General features: G+C 43.8%; 1 protein-coding gene across 2 annotated transcripts in view; it reads right to left on the bottom strand.

The window, feature by feature from the left end:
- The window catches only part of LOC115119984 (solute carrier family 12 member 9-like), a 69,073-nt gene that overhangs the window by 6,260 nt on the left and 37,283 nt on the right, over positions 1-25,530 (bottom strand). Inside the window, exons 1-2 of one of the 2 annotated variants that reach the window (XM_065024335.1) lie at positions 23,127-24,231; positions 9,257-9,449 (exon numbers count right to left, since the gene is read on the bottom strand). In XM_065024335.1, coding sequence (XP_064880407.1) covers positions 9,257-9,449; positions 23,127-24,172 — 1,239 coding nt within the window. In that variant the 5' untranslated portion in view covers positions 24,173-24,231. Of the gene's footprint in view, positions 1-9,256; positions 9,450-23,126; positions 24,232-25,530 lie in introns of those variants that run through there. The other variant, XM_029648880.2, reaches the window with a different exon arrangement.

The following is a 25,530-nucleotide window of genomic DNA, read 5'->3' as shown; positions in this document are numbered from 1 at the left end:
ACCCTTGTGGGGCCCCCGTGTTGAGGATCAGCGGGGAGGAGATGTTGTTGCCTACCCTCACCACCTGGGGGCGGCCCGTCAGGAAGTCCAGTACCCAGTTGCACAGGGCGGGGTCGAGACCCAGGGTCTCGAGCTTGATGACGAGCTTGGAGGGTACTATGGTGTTGAATGCCGAGCTGTAGTCGATGAACAGCATTCTCACATAGGTATTTCTCTTGTCCAGGTGGGTTAGGGCAGTGTGCAGTGTGGTTGAGATTGCATCGTCTGTGGACCTATTTGGGCGGTAAGCAAATTGGAGTGGGTCTAGGGTGTCAGGTAGGGTGGAGGTGATATGGTCCTTGACTAGTCTCTCAAAGCACTTCATGATGACGGAAGTGAGTGCTACGGGCGGTAGTCGTTTAGCTCAGTTACCTTAGCTTTCTTGGGAACAGGAACAATGGTGGCCCTCTTGAAGCATGTGGGAACAGCAGACTGGTATAGGGATTGATTGAATATGTCCGTAAACACACCGGCCAGCTGGTCTGCGCATGCTCTGAGGGCGCGGCTGGGGATGCCGTCTGGGCCTGCAGCCTTGCGAGGGTTAACACGTTTAAATGTCTTACTCACCTCGGCTGCAGTGAAGGAGAGACCGCATGTTTTCGTTGCAGGCCGTGTCAGTGGCACTGTATTGTCCTCAAAGCGGGCAAAAAAGTTATTTAGTCTGCCTGGGAGCAAGACATCCTGGTCCGTGACTGGGATGGGTTTCTTCTTGTGGTCCGTGATTGACTGTAGACCCTGCCACATGCCTCTTGTGTCTGAGCCATTGAATTGAGATTCCACTTTGTCTCTGTACTGACGCTTAGCTTGTTTAATAGCCTTGCGGAGGGAATAGCTGCAATGTTTATATTCGGACATGTTACCAGACACCTTGCCCTGATTAAAAGCAGTGGTTCGCGCTTTCAGTTTCACGCGAATGCTGCCATCAATCCACGGTTTCTGGTTTGGGAATGTTTTTATCGTTGCTATGGGAACGACATCTTCGACGCACGTTCTAATGAACTCGCACACCGAATCAGCGTATTCGTCAATATTTCCATCTGACGCAATACGAAACATGTCCCAGTCCACGTGATGGAAGCAGTCTTGGAGTGTGGAGTCAGCTTGGTCTGACCAGTGTTGGACAGACCTCAGCGTGGGAGCCTCTTGTTTTAGTTTCTGCCTGTAGGCAGGGATCAGCAAAATGGAGTCGTGGTCAGCTTTTCCGAAAGGGGGGCGGGGCAGGGCCTTATATGCGTCGCGGAAGTTAGAGTAACAATGATCCAAGGTTTTACCACCCCTGGTTGCGCAATCGATATGCTGATAAAATTTAGGGAGTCTTGTTTTCAGATTAGCTTTGTTAAAATCCCCAGCTACAATGAATGCAGCCTCCGGATAAATAGTTTCCAGTTTGCAAAGAGTTAAATAAAGTTCGTTCAGAGCCATCGATGTGTCTGCTTGGGGGGGATATATACGGCTGTGATTATAATCGAAGAGAATTCTCTTGGAAGATAATGTGGTCTACATTTGATTGTGAGGAATTCTAAATCAGGTGAACAGAAGGATTTGAGTTCCTGTATGTTTCCTTCATCACACCATGTCTCGTTAGTCATGAGGCATACGCCCCCGCCACTCTTCTTACCAGAAAGATGTTTGTTTCTGTCGGCGCGATGCGTGGAGAAACCCGTTGGCTGCACCGCATCGGATAGCGTCTTCCCAGTAAGCCATGTTTCCGTGAAGCAGAGAACGTTGCAGTCTCTGATGTCCCTCTGGAATGCTACCCTTGCTCGGATTTCGTCAACCTTGTTGTCAAGAGACTGGACATTGGCAAGATCACTGGTGGGGCATGACTTCCATGGCGTGATCACTGATGGGGCATGACTTCCATGGCGTGATCACTGAAGGGGCATGACTTCCATGGCGTGATCACTGAAGGGGCATGACTTCCATGGCGTGATCACTGAAGGGGCATGACTTCCATGGCGTGATCACTGAAGGGGCATGACTGCATTTGTGTAAGACGTGTAGTCGATTCTAGGTTTCACTTAGTATCCAATCGCCCTAATTACTGATCTAACAAGTATTTAAAAAAATAAAACGCTATGATACACGGTTTACCGATTACCAAAACCCCATGTGAATAATTTGTGTGTGTATGTATGTTTCTGTGAGAGTACGTGTGTGTGTGTGTACATACGGCTAATGATGAGAATGCTAAACAAACATTATCATCATTATAATCATTATCAAAGTTTTTGCCAAACCGAGAGAGTTCCTGGAGTCAAAGTGCTTCTGCCTCCTCCACTCATCTACCACTCCAGCTGTCCCTCACTCCGTCCCTCTCTTGTGATCCATCTCCATCACAGTCTTCTGATAGATCACATATTTTCTTAATCCCTCCCCTCTCTCACCACCCTATTCCCGTGTCATTGCATTTGCATCTTTTATTAACTTCAACATTATTTTCTATCCGCCCACCAAGAAACTCATCTGTCTTTTTCTTTCATGTCAATCACTCCTTCAATACTATCCCCATCCCTCAAGACTATCAGCTTATATCTCCTTGCCTGTATCACATGAATTCAATCTTCTTCTGTCTTTCCTCAATGTCACCGATCCATACTGAGCATTGCCAAAACATGCACCCTCGTAATCCCTCCACACAAGTTAGTTTAAACTAAGTGTCTCCGCGTTCCTCGTGTTTCCCTCTCTCCCTGGGGATGGGGAGAGGAAGCATTGGAGAAAGGCTCAATAAGTTAAGTGGCTGTAATAATGCTCCTGGAGCAGCCTAGCTTTTGACAGGCTCCTGGTACTTCACTGCCCAGGCAACCGTCCCCTTGGCAACAGTCCCTCCTGGCAACACTAGAGCAAAAGGCTTGTAGAATAGAGGAAAAATATACAAATACTTCGGGATGATAGGCTCTGGCGATATATTGTATATACCATATTCCCGGGGTATTTGGAAATAGCCACAGGATGGTTTTTCAATACTGCCAATACCATTGAAACTATTCGTTTGAAGTGTTTCCATACATTTTTATATATGCAGCTACTTTAAGTAAATACCTACAATACGTTAAGAGATGAAGCTGATTGTGTTCTTTATTTCACCCGTCACATTATTTTACGTTGTGAAGCTTAGCATAATTCCCCAGAACAGTTGAGCCAGAAAATAGCTTCATTTTCATCAGATGACAACCAAAGTGCAACACTATTTTGCTGGCAAACACACAAGTAAATGAGCTTACAATGAAAAAGCAAGGTATTTTTGCAAGAACAATGCATGGCCATATTTCTAATGTTTATCATATCAAATTTGATTTGTCACATACAGTTGAAGTCGGAAGTTTACACACACACCTTAGCTAAATACATTTAAACTCCATTTTTCACAATTCCTGACATTTAATCCTAGTAAAAATTATCTGTCTTAGGTCAGTTAGGATCACTACTTTATTTTAAGAATGTGAAATGTCAGAATAATAGAGAATGATATATTTCAGCTTTAATTTCCTTCATCATATTCCCAGTGGGTCAGAAGTTTACATATACTCAATTAGTATTTGGTTGCATTGCCTTTAAATTGTTTAACTTGGGTCAAACACTTCGGGAAGCCTTCCACAAGCGTCCCACAATAAGTTGGGTGAATTTGGTTGAATTCCTCATGACAGAGCTGTGGTAAATGAGTCAGGTTTGTAGGCCTCCTTGCTCGCACACGCCTTTTCAGTTCTGCCCACAAATGTTCAATAGGATTGAGGTCAGAGCTTTGTGATGGCCACTCCAGTACCTTGACTTTGTTGTCCTTAAGCCATTTTGCCACAACTTTGGAAGTATGCTTGGGGTCATTGTCCATTAGGAAGACCCCATTTGCGAGCAAGCTTTAACTTCCTGACTGATGACTTGAGATATTGCTTCAATATAGCCACAATTTTCCATTCTCATGATGCCATCTATTTTGTGAAGTGCACCAGTCCCTCCATCAGCAAAGCACCCCACAACATGATGCTGCCACCCCTGTGCTTCACGGTTGGGATGGTGTTCTTCGGCTTGCAAACTTCTGACCCACTGGAATAGTGAATTATAAGTGAAATAATATGTCTGTAAACAATTGTTGGAAAAATGACTTGTGTCATGTACAAAGTAGATGTCCTAAACGACTTGCCAAAACTAAAGTTTGTTAAGAAGAAATTTGTGGAGTGGTTGAAAAACGAGTTTTAATGACTCCAACCTAAGTGTATGTAAACTTCCGACTTCAACTGTACACATGGTTAGCAGATGTTAATGCAAGTGTAGTAAAATGCTTGTGCTTCTAGTTCTGACAGCGCAGTAATATCTAACAAGTGATCCAACAATTCCCTAACAACTACCTAATACACACACATCTAAAGGGGTGAATGAGAATATGTACATATAAGTATATGGATGAGTGATGGCCACGCGGCATAGGCAAGGAGCAGTAGATAGTATAAAATACAGTATGTACATGCGATATGAGTAATGCAAGATATGCAAACATTATTAAAGCAGTATTATTTCGAGTGCATTGTTTAAAGTGACTAGTGATCCATTTATTAAAGTGTCCAGTGATTGGGTCTCAATGTAGGCAGCAGCGTCTCGGAGTTGGTGATTGAGGTTTAACAGTCTGTTGGCCTTGAGATAGAAGCTGTTTTTCACTCTCCGTCCCAGCTTTGATGCACCTGTACTGACATCGCCTTCTGGATGGTAGCGGTGTGAATAGGCAGTGGCTCGGGTGGTTGATGTCCTTGGATGATATTCTTGGCCTTCCTGTGACATTGGGTGCTGTAGGGGTCATGGAGGGCAGGTAGTTTGCCACCAGTGATGCATTGTGCAGACTGCACCACCCTCTGGACAGCCTTGCGGTTGAGGGAGGTGCAGTTGCCGTACCAGGCTGTGATACATCCCGACAGGATGCTCTCGATTGTGCATCTAAAAATTTGTCAGGGTTTTGGGTGACAAGCCAAATTTCTTCAGCCTCCTGAGGTTGAAGAAGCGCTCTTGCACCTTCTTCACCACACGGTCTGTGTGGGTGGACCATTTCAGTTTGTCGTTGATGTGTACTTAAAAAATGTTTCATCGTCTCCATTGCTGTCCCTTCGATGTGGATAGGAGGGTGCTCCCTCTGCGGTTTCCTGAAATCCACGATCAGCAGTGGCGAAGGGTGCTGCGCTTGCGCGTAGCACAATCAATATGCTGGAAGAACGTAGGTTAAATTCCCCAGTTACAACAAATGCAGTCTCAGGATGTATGGTTTCCAGTTTGCATTTAGTCTAGTGAAGTTCCTTGATGGCCATCTTGGTGTCTGCTTGAGGGGGAATGTACACAGCTGTTATAACTATAACCTAAGAGAATTCTCTTGGTAGGTAAAATGCCGGCACTTGATTGTAAGGAATTCTTGATCGGGTGAGCAGGACTTGAGTTCCTGTATGTTGTTATGATTACGCCATGAGTCGTTAATCATGAAGAATACACCCCCGCCCTTCCTCTTCCCAGAGAGGTGTTTATTTCTGTCGGCGCAATGCATGGAGAAGCCCGGTGGCTGAACCGATTCCGACAACATATCCCGAGAGAGCCATATTTCCGTGAAACGGACATGTTACAATCTGATGTTTCTCTGAAAGGCAACCCTTGCTCGAATTTTGTCTACCTTGTTGTCAAGAGACTGGACATTGGCTAGTAGTATACTCGGGAGTGGTGTGCACGTCTACGGAGCTTGGCCAGGTGGCCGCTTCGTCTGCGGCGTCATTCCTTTGGATCGCCTACTGGAATTCGCTCCATTGTCCTGGGTGGTGGTCCGAACAGAGGATCCGCTTCCAGTCATATTCATGGTCGCAATGTTGGTAAGTTGACATTGCTCTTATATCCAATAGTTCTTCCCAGCTGTATGTAATAAGACTTAAGATTTCCTGGGGTAACAATGTAAGAAATAACACAAAAAAATACTTCATACATTCCTAAGAACTTGAAGGGAACATCTCTGTCGGCGCCATACTGGAACCAGCTACAGCTACATTCCCTAATGTTTTAAAGTTAATATTGAATTTTACCGGAGAAAAGCAGGCTGGCTACACAGAGAAAAGTAGCTACACACCAGTCAGAGCGGAGTCTGCTGATAGAATGCCTGTTAGAGAATTCTCATCCGAATGGAGACGTGCAACTGAAGCACAAAATATGTCTGATGCCGAACAGAAATTACAACAAGAAGCATTTTATATCTGCGTTTACAAAACGCAGCAAGATTAGTTTTTATTTATTGCGTGAAAAACAGAATTCTACATTAATGCAACCCCTAAGTTTAACTAGCTATTTATTTTGGTAAAAGGCTGAATTAATAAGGTGACAGGGCATCATATTGTGCCCTTTGGATGAGTTCTGTACAGCGATTAATGCAAAAAATATTTGGTCCTTTGCACAATGTCTCTCGTTCACATTCGCTTGGAAATGTCCAAACTCACCAAAAATGACATTCGAGAGCTCCTACCTCCAGTGCATTCGGTAAGTATTCAGACATTGTTACAGCCATATTCTAAAATGGATTAAATAAAAAATCGTCAATCTGCACACAGTACCACATAATGACAAAGCAAAAACAGGTTTTTAGAAATGTTTGCAAATGTATTAAAACTTGTTAGGGAAGTGCTCCCGCTGTGGGAACATCAATCAGCGGAAATTTCAAGTGCGCCACCTATAGTTTTTGATAAAACTCAAACTTTAATTAAAATGCACATACAATGTACTGAATTAAAGCTACACTCGTTGTGAATCTATCCACCAAGTCAGATTTGTAAAATGCTTTTCGGCGAAAGCATGAGAAGCTATTATCTGATAACATGTACCCCCAAAATACTGCAACGTCACCTAACGACAGATTTTGCGATAGCCGGGGCTACCCAAAACGCAGAAATAAAATATAAAACATTCATTACCTTTGAGCATCTTTCTTGGCACTCCTAGATGTCCCATAAACATCATTTTGGGTATTTTTTTAGATTAAATCGGTCCATATATAGCCTAGATATCGATCTATGAAGAGTGTGTGATCAACGAAAAAAATAGCGTTTAACGTAACGTCCTTTTTTTTAATTAAAAAAGTCGACGATAAACTTTCACAAAACACTTCGAAATACTTTTGTAATGCAACTTTAGGTATTAGTAAACGTTAATAAGCGATCGAATTGATTACGAGGCGAAGTATATTCTATAGCTGTCCGTCTGGAAATAATGTCCGGGTAAATCTCAACCAAAATATCCGGTCGGATACCTGAAGAAATGGCTTGTCTCTTCTTCGTTTGACCAAGAAACAAAGACTAGGCAAATGACAAGACTGTTGACATCGTGTGGAAGCTGTAGGTATTGCAACCTCGACCTCATTTAATCTGGGTCACCTTTAACAATTGTTTGAAGAGGCGCATGGATATTTTTTTCCATTTTCAGTGATCAGATTTTCCTGCACTTTTCAATGAAACGCACGTTCTGTTATAGTCACAACCGTGATTTAACCAGTTTTAGAAACGTCTGAGTGTTTCCTATCCACACATACTAATCATATGCATATACTATATTCCTGGCATGAGTAGCAGGGCGCTGAAATGTTGCGCGATTTTTAACAAAAAGCTGCGAAAATTCGCAGCCTCCCCAAGAGGTTATTAAAAATAAAAAAACAGAAATACCTTATTTACATAAAAAGTATTCAGACACTTGCTATGAGACTCAAAATTGAGCTCAGGTGCACTCTGTTTCCATTGATCATCCTTGATATGTTTCTACAACTTGATGTCCACCTGTGGTAAATTCAATTGATTGGACATGATTTGGAAAGAGATACCTGTCTATATTTGGTCCTACAGTTGACAGTGCATGTCAGAGCAAAAACCAAGCCATGAGGTCGAAGGAATTGTCTGTAAAGCTCTGAGACAGGATTGTGTCGAGGCACAGATCAGGGGAAGGGTACCAAAACATTTCAGCAGTATTGAAGGTCCCCAAGAACACAGTGGCCTCCATCATTCTGAAATGGAAGAAGTTTGGAACCACCAAGACTCTTCCTAGAGCTGGCCGCCTGGCCAAACTGAGCAATTGGGGGAGAAGGGCCTTGATCAGAGAGTTGACCAAGAACCCGATGGTCACTCTGACCGAGTTCCTCTGTTGAGATGGGAGAACCTTCCAGAAGGATGGCCATCTCTTCAGGCCTTTATGGTAGAGTGGCCAGACGGAAGCAACTCCTCAGTAAAAATGCACACGACAGCCCGCTTAGAGTTTGCTAAAAGGAACATAAAGGGCTTAGACCATGAGAAACAAGATTCTCTGGTCTGATGAAACCAAGACTGAACTCTGGCCTGAATGCCAAGTGTCACGTCTGGAGGAAACCTGGCACAATCCTTATGGTGAAGCATGGTGGTGGCAGCATAATGCTGTGGGGATGTTTTTCAGCGGCAGGGACTTGGGAGACTAGTCAGGATCGAGGGAAAGATCAACAGAGCAAAGTACAGAGAGATCCTTGATGAACACCTGCTCCAGAGCGCTCAGGACCTCAGACTGGGGTGAAGGTTCACCTTCCACAGGACAACGACCCTAATCACACAGCCAAGACAACGCAGGAGTGGCTTCTGTATAAGTCTCTGAATTTCCTTGAGTGGCCCAGCTAGAGCCCGGACTTGAACCCAATCAAACATCTCTGTAGAGACCTGAAAATAGATAATCACTGCCAAAAGGTGCTTCAAAGTACTGAGTAATGGGTCTGTATACTTATATATTATATATATATATATATACACACACACACAATACATTTGCATACATTTCTAAAAACTTGTTTTTGATTTGGAGAAAAAAATCAATTGAATCCATTTTAGAATAAGGCTGTAACGTAACAGAATGTGGAAAAAGTCAAGGGGTCTGAATACTTTCCGAATGCACTGTATGTATAATTTTGTGAGCTAGAGTGCCTGTCTTTGCAATTCATTTATTTTCATTTGTGCTCGTTAACATACTTAGCTAGCAGCTTCCATGGAAATGAGTTATTTGTGCTAATTTGTTAGCATTCTGGTAGACGCCGAATGAGATTTTTGCCCCCTTGTATAAGAAACTGGTAATAGGATAAATTCCGAGATGAGAAGGACAGAATAACAATGTGAAAACCGCCCAACCCTACCGGATGATGTCATGTCAATGTTCTGCAGACTGATGTAGCTGAGGTAGTGGATGTAGAACAGAAGTGTGTGTGTACCTGGTGGAAGATGAGAGCCTGGCTGATATAGCCCCAGCTGCTGGTAGGGCTGAGGTAGTGGATGAGCAGCAGTAGAAGCAGCATGAAGGCGATGGAGGCTGAGGCGTAGATAGCGTTGATCAGGAACATCATGATAGCACAGCCCACGATGCCCAGCACACAGGTGTGCCAGGTGAAGTAACGGAAGGTGGGCCTGGAGGGAGAGGGGAGAGGTTTTACACGCACACCTTTGCAAATGCATGTGCTTTTAGAGAAGCAAATAATTCTCTCACACACACACACACACTCTAAGTGAACGTAAAGCTCTAAGCATGATAAACAACTGAAGGTGAGTCAGTGTATAGAAAGTGATTGGGTTAATTATCCGTTGTGTTTTTGTGCACAAACTCATTCAGTCTTAGACTAACTGCATCTATAGAAAGGTGTACAGTTCAGTGTGTAGTGTACATGCATTGTGTGCGTTTGAGAGAGAGAGTAAATGAGTGTGTGTTTAGTTAATGTGTTTGTGAGCATATAATTAGAATACTAGAATGGACAGGAACCTACACACCACATATTTATTTATATACTGGATTATTGACATAGCTCTCTAATAAACACTGAGTGTATAAAACCTTAGCCACACCTGCCCTTTCCATGGCAAATTGACAAGGAGAATCCAAGTGAAAGCTATGATCCCTTATTGATGACACTTGTTAAATCCACTTCAAATCAGTGTAGGTGAAGGGGAGGAGACAGGTTAAATAAGGATTTTTAAGCCTTGAGACAATTGAGACATGGACTGTGTAGGTGTGCCATTCAGAAGGTGAAAGTCAAAATATTGAAGTGCCTTTGATAGTAGGGTTATGATAGTCGATGCCAGGTGCACCGGTTTGAGTGTGTCAAGAACTGCACCGCTGCTAGGTTTTTCACACAACAGTTTCCCGTGTATCAAGAATGGTCCACCATCCAAAGGACATCCAGCCAACTTGACAAATGTGGGAAGCATTGGAGTCAACATGGTCCAGCATCCCAGTGGAACGCTTTCGACCGTAGAGTCCATGCCCCAACGAATTGAGGCTGTTCTGAGGGCAAAAGGATTTCAACTCAATATTAGGAAGGTGCTCATAATGTTTTCTACACTCAAGAGTATTCACTGCTGTTCACATCATTCTTAGTTTAGCTTATGTAAATATGTATCGATTGCATTTTAAAAAAATATTCTAGCTGTTTGACATTTGACTGCATTGTTAGGAGCTAGTAACATAAGCATTTTGCTGCGCCGCTATAACACTTGCTGAACTGTGTATGTGACCAATAAACTTTTAGTCAGGGAGTTGGTCAACCATAGATTTCCAGTGGTGTGATAAGATAAATTCTTCAAATTCATTATTTGATACAATCTGCACTTTATGTTTGTTAGCCAGACAGTTTTAGAGGACTGACAATATTCCAACATTCCATTAAAACAATGCAGTCAATCCACAGACAAACGGGTTCAAATCAGTTGATAAGGACTTAGACAAGTTGTAAATGCAACAAGTACTGATATTGTATCATATAATAACACAAGCTTTCCAAGAAAACATTGAGGGCTCTAATTTAACAAACCGTAAGCAATGGTAAATCTAAGCGCAGGCCGTAGTGCTATAGGTTCAAGGTTTGTCAGGAATATTATTTTCCATTTTCACTATCCCAATTATCAATGCACTTGCTGGCGTTGTAGTGAAAAGGCTGGGTTTTGATGAATAAACAAGTAGTGGGCGTGTTGAGGCGTGGCCCCTCACTGGCCAATCAGCACATGCTCCATTGTGAAACATTTGGTTGCTTCAAGTTGTGTATTTATGGTCTTTTATGTATTGCCTTGGAATCAACTCAATTCCAAAGTTAGTCTGTTAAATAGCTTATAGAAATGAAATTACAAAATGTAGACCTATCTATGCTAAATGCATTAACTTGAACCCATTTACATTCCACATTGTTCTAATTAATTGCATGGATTCAATAGCATTCACACGGACATAGGGGCTAGACCTACTATAAATTGCATTACGGCTGAGCATGGACACGCAAAACATCAATGAGGAAGATTAATTTAATTATTGATAAGGTCTAAAAACATAAATAATCAAAACAACTCATTTTAAATAGGCCATCACACTTACAGGCACAATAATTTCTCCCCGTGGGCATAGAATATTAAAACAACGCAGACTATGGAGGGTTTTACGCACATCCAAACATTTCACAGTAGCTGGACAAAGATCCAATATAAAGAGAAAGGGAGAAAGTCCACACCGTTGTACTGCTCCCAAATAGGCCTGTGTTTTATGAACATAATCAGAACCATCTTACAGATTAGATCACATTCACACATCTCCAGAAGTTGCATTGCATGTACGCTACAGACGTAGTCACAATAAAACCCGGAAAACTACTCTAATAAGATTATTGTTGTAATATAATTAAAAGAAAAGCAAGCAAATGTAAAAATGTAATGATATCATAAAATCGGCAGGATAAAACACACTGATGTTAAACCAGCCTTTGTTATACAGTACTAGGCCTAAGGGAGGGCTTGAGTTTTGAAAAAACACAATATAACACAAAAGTATGTGGACACCCCTACCGAGTGGCACAGCTCAGTGCTAGAGGCGTCACTACAGACCCTGGTTCGATTCCAGGCTGTATCACAACCGGTCGCGGCTGGGAGTCCCATAGGTCGGCGCACAATTGGCCCAGCGTCATCCGGGTTAGGGTTTGGCCAGGGTAGGCTGTCATTGTAAATAAGAATGTTCTTAACCTTTATTTAACTAGGCAAGTCAGTTAAGTAAATAAATACGTGGACTCAGCTATTCCAGCCACACTTGTTGCTGACAGGTGTATAAAATCGAGCACACAGCCATGCAATCTCCATAGACAAACATTGGCAGTAGAATGGTCTTACTGAAGAGCTCAGTGACTTTCAATGTGTCACTGTCATAGGATGCCACCTTTCCAACAAGTCAGTTCGTTACATTTCTGCCCTGCTAGCGCTGCTCCGGTCAACTGTAAGTTCTGTTATTGTGAAGTGGAAACATCTAGAAGCAACAACGGCTCAGCTGTGAAGTGGTAAGCCACACAAGCTCACAGAATGTGACCGCTGAGTGCTAAAGCACGTAAAAATCATCTGTCCTCGGTTGCAACACTCACTACTGAGTTCCAAACTGCCTCTGGAAGCAAGGTCAGCACAAGAACTGTTCATTGGGAGCTTCATGAAATGGGTTCCCATGTTCGAGCAGCCAAATGCAAGCCTAAGTTCACCATGCACAATGTCAAGCGTCGGCTGGAGTGGTGTAAAGCTCGCCACCATTGGACTCTGGAGCAGTGGAAAGGCATTCTCTGTAGAGATGAACCACCCTTCACCATATGACAGTCCAACTGACAAATCTGGGCTTGGTGGATGCCAGGGGAACGCTACCTGCCCCAATGTATAGTGCCAACTGTAAAGTTTGGTGGAGGAGGAATACTGGTCTGGGGCTGTTTTTCATGGTTCGGGCTAGGCCACTTAGTTTCAGTGAAGGGAAATCTTAATGCTATAGCTTACAAATGACATTCTAGACGACTCTGTGCTTCCAACTTTGTGGCAACAGTTTGGTGAAGGCCCTTTCTTGTTACAGCATGACAATGCTCCCGTGAACAAAGTGAAGTCCATACAGAAATTATTTGTTGAGATTGGTGTGGAAGAACTTGACTGGCCTGCAGAGCCCAAACCTCAACCCAGAGAAGACCTTTGGGATGAATTGGAAGGCGACCGTGAGCCAGGTCTAATCACCCAACATCAGTTCCGACCTCACTAATGCTCTTGTGGCTGAATGGAAGCAAGACCCTGCAGAAATGTTCCAACATCTAGCAGAAAGCCTTCCCAGAAGAATGGAGGCTGTTATAGCAGCAAAGAGGGACCAACTCCATATTAATGCCCATGATTTTGGAATGAGACTTTTGAGGAGCAGTTGTCCACATACTTTTGGTAATGCAGTGTATGAAACCGAACACAAGCAATTGTTACAGGTTACAAATAACTTCTAAAATACGAGGTTCACCGGGATTCACATTTCTCACTTCATGATGGGCATGTGCACGTACATCATGGACAGGGTTTTACACACGTCCAAAACAGGACCTGCATGGTCAAAACAATGTGGGCATGCCTGCAATGCATTGGTAAAAAGGGAGTCCAAAACAGGACCTGCATGGTCAAAACAATGTGGGCATGCCTGCAATGCATTGGTAAAAAGGGGAGTCCAAAACAGGACCTGCATGGTCAAAACAATGTGGGCATGCCTGCAATGCATTGGTAAAAAGGGGAGTCCAAAACAGGACCTGCATGGTCAAAACAATGTGGGCATGCCTGCAATGCATTGATAAAAAGGGGAGTCCAAAACAGGACCTGCATGGTCAAAACAATGTGGGCATGCCTGCAATGCATTGGTAAAAAGGGGAGTCCAAAACAGGACCTGCATGGTCAAAACAATGTGGGCATGCCTGCAATGCATTGGTAAAAAGGGGAGTCCAAAACAGGACCTGCATGGTCAAAACAATGTGGGCATGCCTGCAATGCATTGGTAAAAAAGGGAGTCCAAAACAGGACCTGCATGGTCAAAACAATGGGCATGCCTGCAATGCATCCAAAACAGGACCTGCATGGTCAAAACAATTGGGCATGCCTGCAATGCATTGGGGGAGTCCAAAACAGGACCTGCATGGTCAAAACAATGTGGGCATGCCTGCAATGCATTGGTAAAAAAGGGGAGTGGTCAAAACAGGACCTGCATGGTCAAAACAATGTGGGCATGCCTGCAATGCATTGGTAAAAAGGGGAGTCCAAAACAGGACCTGCATGGTCAAAACAATGTGGGCATGCCTGCAATGCATTGGTAAAAGGGGAGTCAAAACAGGACCTGCATGGTCAAAACAATGTGGGCATGCCTGCAATGCATTGGTAAAAAGGGGAGTCCAAAACAGGACCTGCATGGTCAAAACAATGTGGGCATGCCAATGCAATGCATTGGTGCAAAAAGGGGAGTCCAAAACAGGACCTGCATGGTCAAAACAATGTGGGCATGCCTGCAATGCATTGGTAAAAAGGGGAGTCCAAAACAGGACCTGCATGGTCAAAACAATGTGGGCATGCCTGCAATGCATTGGTAAAAAGGGGAGTCCAAAACAGGACCTGCATGGTCAAAACAATGTGGGCATGCCTGCAATGCATTGGTAAAAGGGGAGTCCAAAACAGGACCTGCATGGTCAAACAATGTGGGCATGCCTGCAATTGGTGCATTAAAAAGGGGAGTCCAAAACAGGACCTGCATGGTCAAAACAATGGGCATGCCTGCCATTGGTAAAAAAACAGGACCTGCATGGTCAAAACAATGTGGGCATGCCTGCAATGCATTGGTAAAAAGGGAGTCCAAAACAGGACCTGCATGGTCAAAACAATGTGGGCATGCCTGCAATGCATCAAAACAGGACCTGCATGCCTGCAATGCATTGGTAAAAAGGGAGTCAAAACAGGACCTGCATGGTCAAAACAATGTGGGCATGCCTGCAATGCATTGGTAAAAAGGGGAGTCCAAAACAGGACCTGCATGGTCAAAACAATGTGGGCATGCCTGCAATGCATTGGTAAAAAGGGGAGTCCAAAACAGGACCTGCATGGTCAAAACAATGTGGGCATGCCTGCAATGCATTGGTAAAAAGGGGATTTCAGTTCACCGTTTTACTCCTCTCATATTTTATATTTTAATAAAACATTGGTGATTAAGATTTATTTCCATGCGATCTCAGGAGCCAAACCCTTTAGACTACTTTGTGTGATTGCTTTGGGCAGGACAAAAAAAGCCTTCATTGAGGGGAGGCTATGCCAAATCAAAAACAAAATGGGAAAAAAATAGTTTGTGTTTCTAAATACAAAGAATACAGGCACCAAAAGCACCTTAGGCTGGTCTTGCTCCATGCTCATATGGGCAGTGTGCATCGTGGCTGGATAGGCTGCGTTTCCACGGTCAAAATTTATAACATAACCAACTGGGTTACCGCCAAAACCAGCTTTTGGCTCATCTTAAACATACCTATCAGCGTTGTCTGAAATTAGCACTTTGGATCATGTTAAGACATACCTAAAATATTTCCACCCCTCCCATTTTTATTACTTTTGCAAAAAAAAAAGTTTTTTTGATTTGTCATTATGGGGTATTGTGTGTAGATTGATGAAAAAAATAATCCATCCATTTTAGAATAAGGCTGTAAATGTAACAAATCGTGGGAAAAGTTGAGGTGTCTGATCACTTTCCGAATGCACTGTATGTGTGTGTCAATGAGTGTGAGCGTGTCTGATGTATGCATTTGCGTGCGTTTGATGCATGTGTATGCCACACCTGAGCTCCCCATGAGGGCAGGTGCAAACAAAGGTAGGGTCATTGATCACGTAGCGACCCCAATCTCCTGCAATAACATCTTCAGCAGATAAACAGCTATTAAGGCTAGCTACTATAATTACCATCCAAATGAACAGGCCTGGGCCCAGCTGGGAGAGCTAGGCTACGCTAAAAGACTTAGCTTCATTAACAGAGTGGAATGCACCTGAGCGCTAATTGATAAGTAGCTCCCGCTAAAACGTGATGGGAGAGAGAGAAGATTAGAAAAGGAGAGGAGTGTAATGACTGTACCACTTTCTCAATCACCAGAGAAGAGTGAAGTACACTACGCGATCAAAAGTATGTGGACACCTGCTTGTTGAACATCTCATTCCAAAATCATGGGCATTAATACGGAGTTGGTCACCCTTTACTACTATAACAGCCTCCAGTCTTCTGGGAAGGCTTTCCACTAGATGTTGGAATATTGCTGCGGGGACTTGCTTCAAGGTCAGCCACAAGAGCATTAGTGAGGTCGGAACTGATGTTGGGCGATTAGGCCTGGCTTGCAGTCAGCGTTTCAATTATTACCAAAGGTGCTCTATGGGGCTGAGGTCTGGACTCTGTGCAGGCCAGTCAAGTTCTTTCACACCGATCTCGACAAACCATTTCTGTATGGACTTTGCTTTGTGCATAGGAGCATTGATAAGATTTCCCTTAACTGGAACTAAGGGGCCTGACTCAAAACATGGAAAACAGCCCCAGACCATTATACCAAACTTTACAGTTGGGACTATACATTGGGGTAGGTAGCGTTCCTCAAACCCAGATTCATCCGTCGGACTGCCAGATGGTGAAGCGTGATTCATCACTCCAGAGAACACGGTGAGCTTTACACCACTCCAGCCGATGCTTGGCATTGTGCATAGTGATCCTAGGCTTGTGTGCGTCTGCTTGGCCATGGAAACCCATTTCATGAAGCTCCCGATGAACAGTTCTTGTGCTGACGTTGCTTCCAGAGGCAGTCTGGAACTCAGTAGTGAGTGTTGCAACCGAGGACAGACGACTTTATGCGCTTCAGTACTCAGCGTTTCCGTTCTGTGAGCTTGTGTGGCTTACCACTTCACGGCTGAGCCGTTGTTGCTCCTAGAAGTTTCCACTTTACAATAACAAAACTTTCAGTTGACCGGGGCAACTCTAGCAACGCAGAAATTTGACAAACTGACTTGTTGGAAAGGACGCATTCTATGACGGTGCCACGTTGAAAGTCACTGAGCTCTTCAGTAAGGCCATTCTACTGACAATGTTTGTCTATGGAGATTGCATGCCTGTGTTCTTGATTTTATACACCGGTCAGCAACGGGTGTGGCTGAAATAGCCGAATCCTCTTATTTGAAGGGGCATCCACATACTTTTGTATATATAGGTGTAGCTCTTCTTTCCCCTTCCGTTTGCTCAACTTTCTCTCCACACTTTCCATTTGTTTTAGCTCTAATTACACATAATTTGTCACCCCCAATGTCTTACTTTTCAATCTTACACCCCCCTTCTCTCAGTCCCTCTTACTCGCTATCCATTCCTCTCTTTCTTTCTCTCCCTCCCTGCTGGAGTCATTATGTTAAAAGCTCAACCTGCCTGCTCTCCCTTTCTTTCACTCTCTCCTTTGGTCTCTTTAATCCCTCTCTCATTAGTGGCAGTGTGTCGCTGGCACTCCCCATGTCTCTCCCCTCCTCTCTCGCATACCAATCATTTCCCAATGACTGATGTCACTTTGCTACCAATCATTTCCCAATGACTGATGTCACTTTGCTACCAATCATTTCCCAATGACTGATGTCACTTTGCTGACATTAGCAAAAAAATAATGTCCACCATCAAGTATTGAGAGAGGGAGGGGACACGGCAGCCAGCCAAAAGACACATCATGATTAGATGACATAACTGTGCAATGGCCGACCATCACCTTAAAAAACACCCTTGCTCTGCAAACACACACTTGACTCAAGTGCACACAAAGCTGGCAGATCTATAAATACAATGTCAGTGAGTGCTCATTCACACATTACATGTAATTTGAGAAGTAATTAGAGTAATCTTCACAAAATGTACACTCAGACTGACTGCATGTTAATAACAGAGCCTGGCCTTCAAGTCTTACTCAAAAATATAGCCTGTGTGTGTGTGTGTGTGTGTGTGTCTAGGCCACTCAGCCCTGTCCTCTAGTTTAAACCCAGTAGTCAGTCCCATCAGTAGTAGAACATACTGACCCAGAGGAGAGCTCTGAAAAACTGGAGCCATTTACTGATAAAGCTGCAGCCGACAGCCCTTTCACGGCACATTCAGAACGATGAAGAGGAGTGTGTTGGACACAGTGAAAACACACACACAGATTTTCACACATCCCTTTACACGCTTTTCTCACACAGAGGACACACGCACACACGTAACAAGCGGACAGCTCTTCCGCTACATCATAATTCAGTATCCCGCTCCCTGTCAGCTAAAACACCCGTGTGCCAAATTTAGGGGAAAGAGGAAATATTTCTGCTAAATGAGTTATGCTAATTACAGAGCAGTTCTCAGGGGAGAGACGCACTAAATGGCTTTAAATTATTTCCGGCTGGAAAGAGACGCAGGGAACACAACAAACAACACCAGCCCTGCGACAACAGCAGCAACAACAGGCTAATAGAATTAAGGAAGTGCCCCCACAGCAGCCAGCCAAACACGCGCCTTAGCACCCCGCCCGAATCCCATCGGCCAATAGGGAGGGAGATACGGAGGGTGGGAAAAGTTTGTTTAACTATATATAAAACTTTGTTCACTTAAAATACCCTTGACACATGGACAAGCACTGATATGGACAGAGAAGTACAGGGATGCAGGAACTTCTAGAGATAGTTTCCCCTCTATGAAAAATTTGTTGTGATACACAGATGTGTTCACATACCTACCCAGGCACACATTAACAGCATACATTAGAGGTGCACAACATTATTTAGGTAATGCTCTAAGACTAACTGAACTGTGCTGTCTGCTGGAGTGAAAGGGGGTGGTTCTTTGTGTGTGTGATGTGGATATTGCACATCAATATCGCACTTTAGATAAAAATGTGATTAATTGTGCAGCCCTAGCACACATCAACGTTAAGGATTCACCATATTCAACACACACTTATCTGCATCCCTTCTGAGATGTGCAGCTGGGAGAAGTGGACAGTTTGTGTCTTAATTAGCAGGTGACCACGACACCCAGCTGGCATACAGTGGAACACGAACACACTCAACACCATCAGACGGGGGGCAGCATGTGTGTGAAAGGAAGGGAGAGAACCAGAGTGAGATGGGGGAGAGATATGGAGGCGATCGAGAGAAAAAGATGACGGAAAGAGATGGAGATGATGGAAAGAGAGATATGACGGAAAGAGATGGAGGAGAGAGAGAAAATAAAAAAAACAATAATTGAGGGAGAGAAGTCATGCAGAAGAACAGCTCCCGACTTATAACTTTCTGGTTGTTAATCTCTCTGGGATATGTGGGACGGTAGCGTCCCACCTCACCAACAGCCAGTGAAATTGCAGGGCGCCAAATTCAAAACAGAAATCCCATTATTAAAATTCCTCAAACATACAAGTATTTTACACCATTTTAAAGATAAACTTGTTGTAAATCCAGCCACAGTGTCCGATTTCAAAAAGGCTTTACGACGAAAGCACACCAAACGATTATGTTAGGTCTTCAATAATGTTTCAACCAGAGAATTCCTTTGTCTGCAGAAATGAGGGAAATGGAACGCCGCTAACTCTCACGTGAGCGTGATTGATCAGCTCATGGCACCCTGCCAGACCCATGACTCAATCAGCTCTCATTCGCCCCCTCCTTCACAGTAGAAGCCTCAAACAACGTTCTAAAGACTCTTGACATCTAGTGGAAACCTTAGGAAGTGCAATTTGACCCCATAGACACTGGATATTCGATAGGCAATGACTTGATAAACTACAAACCTCAGATTTCCCACTTCCTGTTTGGATTTTTTTCTCAGGTTTTTGCCTGTCATATGAGTTCTGTTATACTCACAGATATCATTCAAACAGTTTTAGAAACTTCTGAGTGGTTTCTATCCAAATCTACTTATACTATGCATATATTAGCAACTGGGCCTGAGTAGCAGGCAGTTTAATCTGGGCACCTTATTCATCCAAGCTACTCAATACTGCCCCCAAGTCCCAAAGAAGTTAAGAGCGAGACTGTTAAGGGAATTTATATCTATAATGACTAATTACATATACATTTCAATCAGGATGTACTAATCAGAATACTATTATGCTACTGTACATGTATGAATTTTCTCTCTTGATCCCAGTATTGAATATAATGTAGTGAATGTGGTCAAGAGTTTAGAACAATGACGGTCTGTTCCTTGGTACAAATGAATGAACTATATCTCCAGACTGTCTAGAATGCTTATCTACACTGACTGACCTTGGCTCTAGGCGAGGAGCAAAGGCTTGAGAGCTATAGAGCCTTTCTACCAGTGTCAAGAAGAGATGGAACATTTAGAAAACGCTGACGTCATTTTCAGTTTATAACCTGTGGTAAAATGTGTATGTACTCAGTACTCTCTTGAATAAAGGCTGTTACTTGACTTTTAAGACCAGGCTCTGTCCATTCCTATAAAATAAGGGTCTTACAAATTCTTATGAATTGACAGTGTTTAATTTGAATTGGGAATTAAAACAGAGGAATTAAAATTCCTTCAACAGACTACCACGATTAAATTAGCAAAAAGATGTGCAGGTAATCAAATTGTACAACTGAAGATCAACACAGGAGGTAAATATTGGTCTTTTAACTCACTCTGTCAATCTTCATCGCGGTAGCTAGCCAAATTCAAATATGTCAGCTAGCTTACCATCTAGCTCCAACTGTTTACTGGTGGTAACCATAGCAACATGGCCACTGAGGCAGTGCCAGCAGCAGCAGAGACAGACTTTCCCCCCTTTTATTTTTGAATACCCAGCAAAAATCAAATCTGAGAGGGGAAGAATGAATTTTAAACAGAATTCTGAGGGAGAACCCAGAAACTTTTGTTTGCCAATTGCTCACAAAACAGGACTGTTACAAACCTGTTGTTTTACACAGACCACACAACTGCCTGGCATACAGCTGTAACCAGGCATTTCAGCTATACCACAAAGAAAGGCATCTGCAAAGGAAGGCAAATCCATATTTTTGAGGACAGCAATAAGGACCAGGAAAACAGGTTTCTGATGGTAAACATGGACCATGACAGTGGTTTTGGTACAGGGCAGTGAGGCTGCACTCTGCTCTGGACTTCCCCACTCTAAGGAATATGGCGGAAAGCAAAAAAGACAAGGACAGCACCCTGACCTCTCCCCTCACCTCAGGCACCCCAACTGCAGGACTATCCTCCCCCCTGCCTACAACCACCAGAGCCAAGACCACACTACCATCAGCCTGCTGAGAGACAGGCTGGCTCTGTTAGAGGTATGGGTTACTGAGCTGAAGGAGCAGCCCCCCAGCTACACCACCACCAGCCCAGACACAGAGCTTCTACAGGACCATATCAACCAGTGCATGACCCAGCTGAAGAACTCTGTCCAGGAGCTCAGAGAGAGCCTTACCACCGCGCGTGAGGAGGTAAAGGCCACCATGAGGAGAGAGCTGGTTCAGGTAAAGGAGGAGATGGCAAAGGAGTTGTCTGTCATCAAGAGATGAGATCCTCAGACCCATATGCTGTGTGGTTGGCCCTGGGTTCCTCCTAACGCAAGACAATGCTAGACCTCATGTGGCTAGAGTGTGTCAGCAGTTCCTGCAAGAGGAAGGCATTGATGCTATGGACTCCACCATCCACCAACGCCACGTTGCACCACAGACTGTCCAGGAGTTGGCGGATGCTTTAGTCCAGGTCTGGGAGGAGATCCCTCAGGAGCATGCCACCTCATCAGGAGCATGCCCAGGCGTTGTAGGGAGGTCATACAGGCACGTGGAGGACACACACACACTACTGAGCGTCATTTTGACTTGTTTTAAGGACATTACATCAAAGTTGGATCAGCCTGTAGTGTGGTTTTCCAATTTAATTGAGTGTGACTCCAAATCCAGACCTCCATGGGTTGATACATTTGATTTCCATTGATAATTTGTGTGATTTTGTTGTCAGCACATTCAACTATGTAAAGAAAAAAGTATTTAATAAGAATATTTCATTCATTCAGATCTAGGATGTGTTATTTTAGTGTTCCCTTTATTTTTTTGAGCAGTATATAGATACATATATATACACACAAAAAAATGTTAGCTGTCATCCTGTTTCTCACTCTTAACTCTTAACTAGTAGTTACTATATTTATGACTGCTATTCTTTCTTTTTGCAAGTTAGCATGTGGAACATGGAGGGCCTAAACTCATCAACCTTTGGACTGAAGAGTTTAGCACTGGAGTTCAACAAAAATCTTAAAGATGTTAACGTCATCATTCTGCAGGAGACATGGTGTAAGGCTGACATTGTCCCTCACTGTCCCCACAGGCTACAGAGAGGTAATTGTGCCGTCACAGAAACACAGCTCTGTCAATAGAGGCAGAGACTCTGGAGGACTGATCATTTGGTACAAATCCAAACTACAAAATCCAATTGATCCCCTCAAAATTGTTAAATTTCACATTAGGTTAAAACTGAAAAATAACTTGTACTGACAGAAAAATATGTGTTCCTTTGCACAATATATATCCCCCCTCAGAATCCCTAGATTACTCAGAGATCTTTCCCACACTTGAGGAAGAGAAAGAACATTTCCAGGCCCAGGGACAGCACCGTCAACACCCAACAACAGTGACAGCACTGTCAAAAAAAATGGAAGGGATCTATTGCAGCTCTGTAGAAGCCTGGGTCTGCACTAAGGTCCTTTGCTGATGTTCTGTGATTGATTTGCACTTTCCGCACCAAAGTACGTTCATCCCATGGTGTTTATACTGTGTACTATTGTTTGTACAGATGAGGTCTGAGGTCTTGGCTGATTTCTTTTGATTTTCCCATGATGTCAAGCAAAGGCACTGAGTTTGAAGGTAGGCCTTGAAATACATCCACAGGTACACCTCCAATTGACTCAAACGATGTCAATTAGCAGCTTCTAAAGCCATGACATCATTTTCTGGAATTTTCCAAGCTGTTTAAAGGCACAGTAAATTTAGTGTATGTAAACTTCTGACCCACTGGAATTGTGATAGTGAATTATAAGTGAAATAATCTGCTTGTAAACAATTGTTGGAAAAATTACTTGTGTCATGTACAAAGTAGATGTCCTAAACGACTTGCCAAAACTATAGTTTGTTAACAAAAATGTGTGGAGTGGTTGAAAAACAAGTTAATGACTCCAACCTAAGTGTATGTAAACTTCTGACTTCAACTGTACATATCTCAAATACCTTATTATTATCTATCCTGATGCCTAGTCACTTTACCCTGCCTTTATGTACCTCAAATACCTTCTTCCTCCGCACAATGATCTGGTACTCCCCGTATATCGCTCCACATTGATCTGGTACTCCCCGTATTTCGCTCCACGTTGATCTGGTACTCCCCGTATTTCGCTCCACGTTGATCTGGTACTCCCCGTATTTCGCTCCACGTTGATCTGGTACTCCCCGTATTTCGCTCCACGTTGATCTGGTACTCCCCGTATTTCGCTCCACGTTGATCTGGTACTCCCCGTATACCGCTCCACGTTGATCTGGTACTCCCCGTATATAGCTCCACGTTGACATGGTACTCCCCGTATATAGCTCCACGTTGATCTGGTACTGGTACTCCCCGTATACCGCTCCACGTTGATCTGGTACTGGTACTCCCCGTATACAGCTCCACGTTGACATGGTACTCCCCGTATATAGCTCCACGTTGATCTGGTACTGGTACTCCCCGTATACCGCTCCACGTTGATCTGGTACTCCCCGTATACCGCTCCACGTTGATCTGGTACTGGTACTCCCCGTATACAGCTCCACGTTGACATGGTACTCCCCGTATATAGCTCCACATTGATATGGTACTGGTACTCCCCGTATACCGCTCCACGTTGATCTGGTACTGGTAATCCCCGTATACCGCTCCACGTTGATATGGTACTCCCCGTATACCGCTCCACGTTGATATGGTACTCCCCGTATACCGCTCCACGTTGATCTGGTACTGGTACTCCCCGTATTTCGCTCCACGTTGATCTGGTACTGGTACTCCCCGTATACCGCTCCACGTTGATCTGGTACTGGTACTCCCCGTATACCGCTCCACGTTGATCTGGTACTGGTACTCCCCGTATACCGCTCCACGTTGATCTGGTACTCCCCGTATACCGCTCCACGTTGATCTGGTACTCCCCGTATACCGCTCCACGTTGACATGGTACTCCCCGTATACCGCTCCACGTTGACATGGTACTCCCCGTATACCGCTCCACGTTGATATGGTACTCCCCGTATACCGGTCCACGTTGATATGGTACTCCCTGTATATCGCTCCACATTGATATGGTACTGGTACTCCCTGTATATCGCTCCACATTGATATGGTACTGGTACTCCCTGTATATCGCTCCACATTGATATGGTACTCCATGTATATCGCTCCACATTGATATGGTACTGGTACTCCCTGTATATCGCTCCACATTGATATGGTACTGGTACTCCATGTATATCGCTCCACATTGATATGGTACTGGTACTCCCTGTATATCGCTCCACATTGATATGGTACTGGTACTCCCTGTATATCGCTCCACATTGATATGGTACTGGTACTCCCTGTATATCGCTCCACATTGATATGGTACTGGTACTCCCTGTATATCGCTCCACATTGATATGGTACTGGTACTCCCTGTATATCGCTCCACATTGATATGGTACTGGTACTCCCTGTACAGTGGCTTGCGAAGGCATTTTTCCCATTTTGTTTCCTTACAACCTGGAATTAAAATATATTTTTTTCGGGGTTTGTATCCTTTGATTTACACAACATGCCTACCACTTTGAAGATGCAAAGATATTTTTTGTGAAACAAACAAGAAATAAGACAACAAAAAATAACTTGAACATGCATAACTATTCATCCCCCCAAAATCAATACTTTGAAGAGACACCTTTTGCAGGAATTACAGCTACAAGTCTCTTGGGGTATGTCTCTATAAGCTTGGCACATATAGCCACTGGGATTTTTGCCCAGTCTTCAAGGAAAAATTGCTCCAACACCTTCAAGTTGGATGGATTCCGCTGGTGTACAGCAATCTTTAAATCATACCACAGATTCTCAATTGGATTGAGGTCTGGGCTTTGACTAGGCCATTCCAAGACAATTAACTGTTTCCCATTAAACCACGCGAGTGTTGCTTTAGCAGTATGCTTAGGGGCACTGTCCTGCTGGAAGGTGAACCTCCGTTCCAGTCTCAAATCTCTGAAAGACAAACAGGTTTCCGTCAAGAATTTCCCTGCATTTAGCGCCAGCCATCATTCCTTCAATTCTGACCAGTTTCCCAGTCCCTGCCGATGAAAAACATCCCCACAGCATGATGCTGCCGCCACCATTTTCACTGTTGGGATGGTGTTCTCGGGGTGATGTGAGGTATTGGGCTTGCGCCAGACATAGCGTTTTCCTTGATGGCCAAAAAGCTACATTTTAGCCTCATCTGACCAGAGTACCTTCTTCCATATATGTTTGGTGGAGTCTTCCACATGCCTTCTTGCGATCACCAAACCTGTTTGCTTATTTTTTTCTTTAAGCAATGGCTTTTTTTCTGGCCACTCTTCCGTAAAGCCCGGCTCTGTGGAGTGTACGGCTTAAAGTGGTCCTATGGACAGATACTCCAATCTCTGCTGTGGAGCT

The sequence above is a fragment of the Oncorhynchus nerka genome, linkage group LG11 (assembly GCF_034236695.1).
Source record: "Oncorhynchus nerka isolate Pitt River linkage group LG11, Oner_Uvic_2.0, whole genome shotgun sequence".
Lineage (NCBI taxonomy): Eukaryota > Metazoa > Chordata > Actinopteri > Salmoniformes > Salmonidae > Oncorhynchus > Oncorhynchus nerka.
Note: the sequence above shows the minus strand (reverse complement) of the source record. Positions and strands in the feature narration are given on the sequence as shown.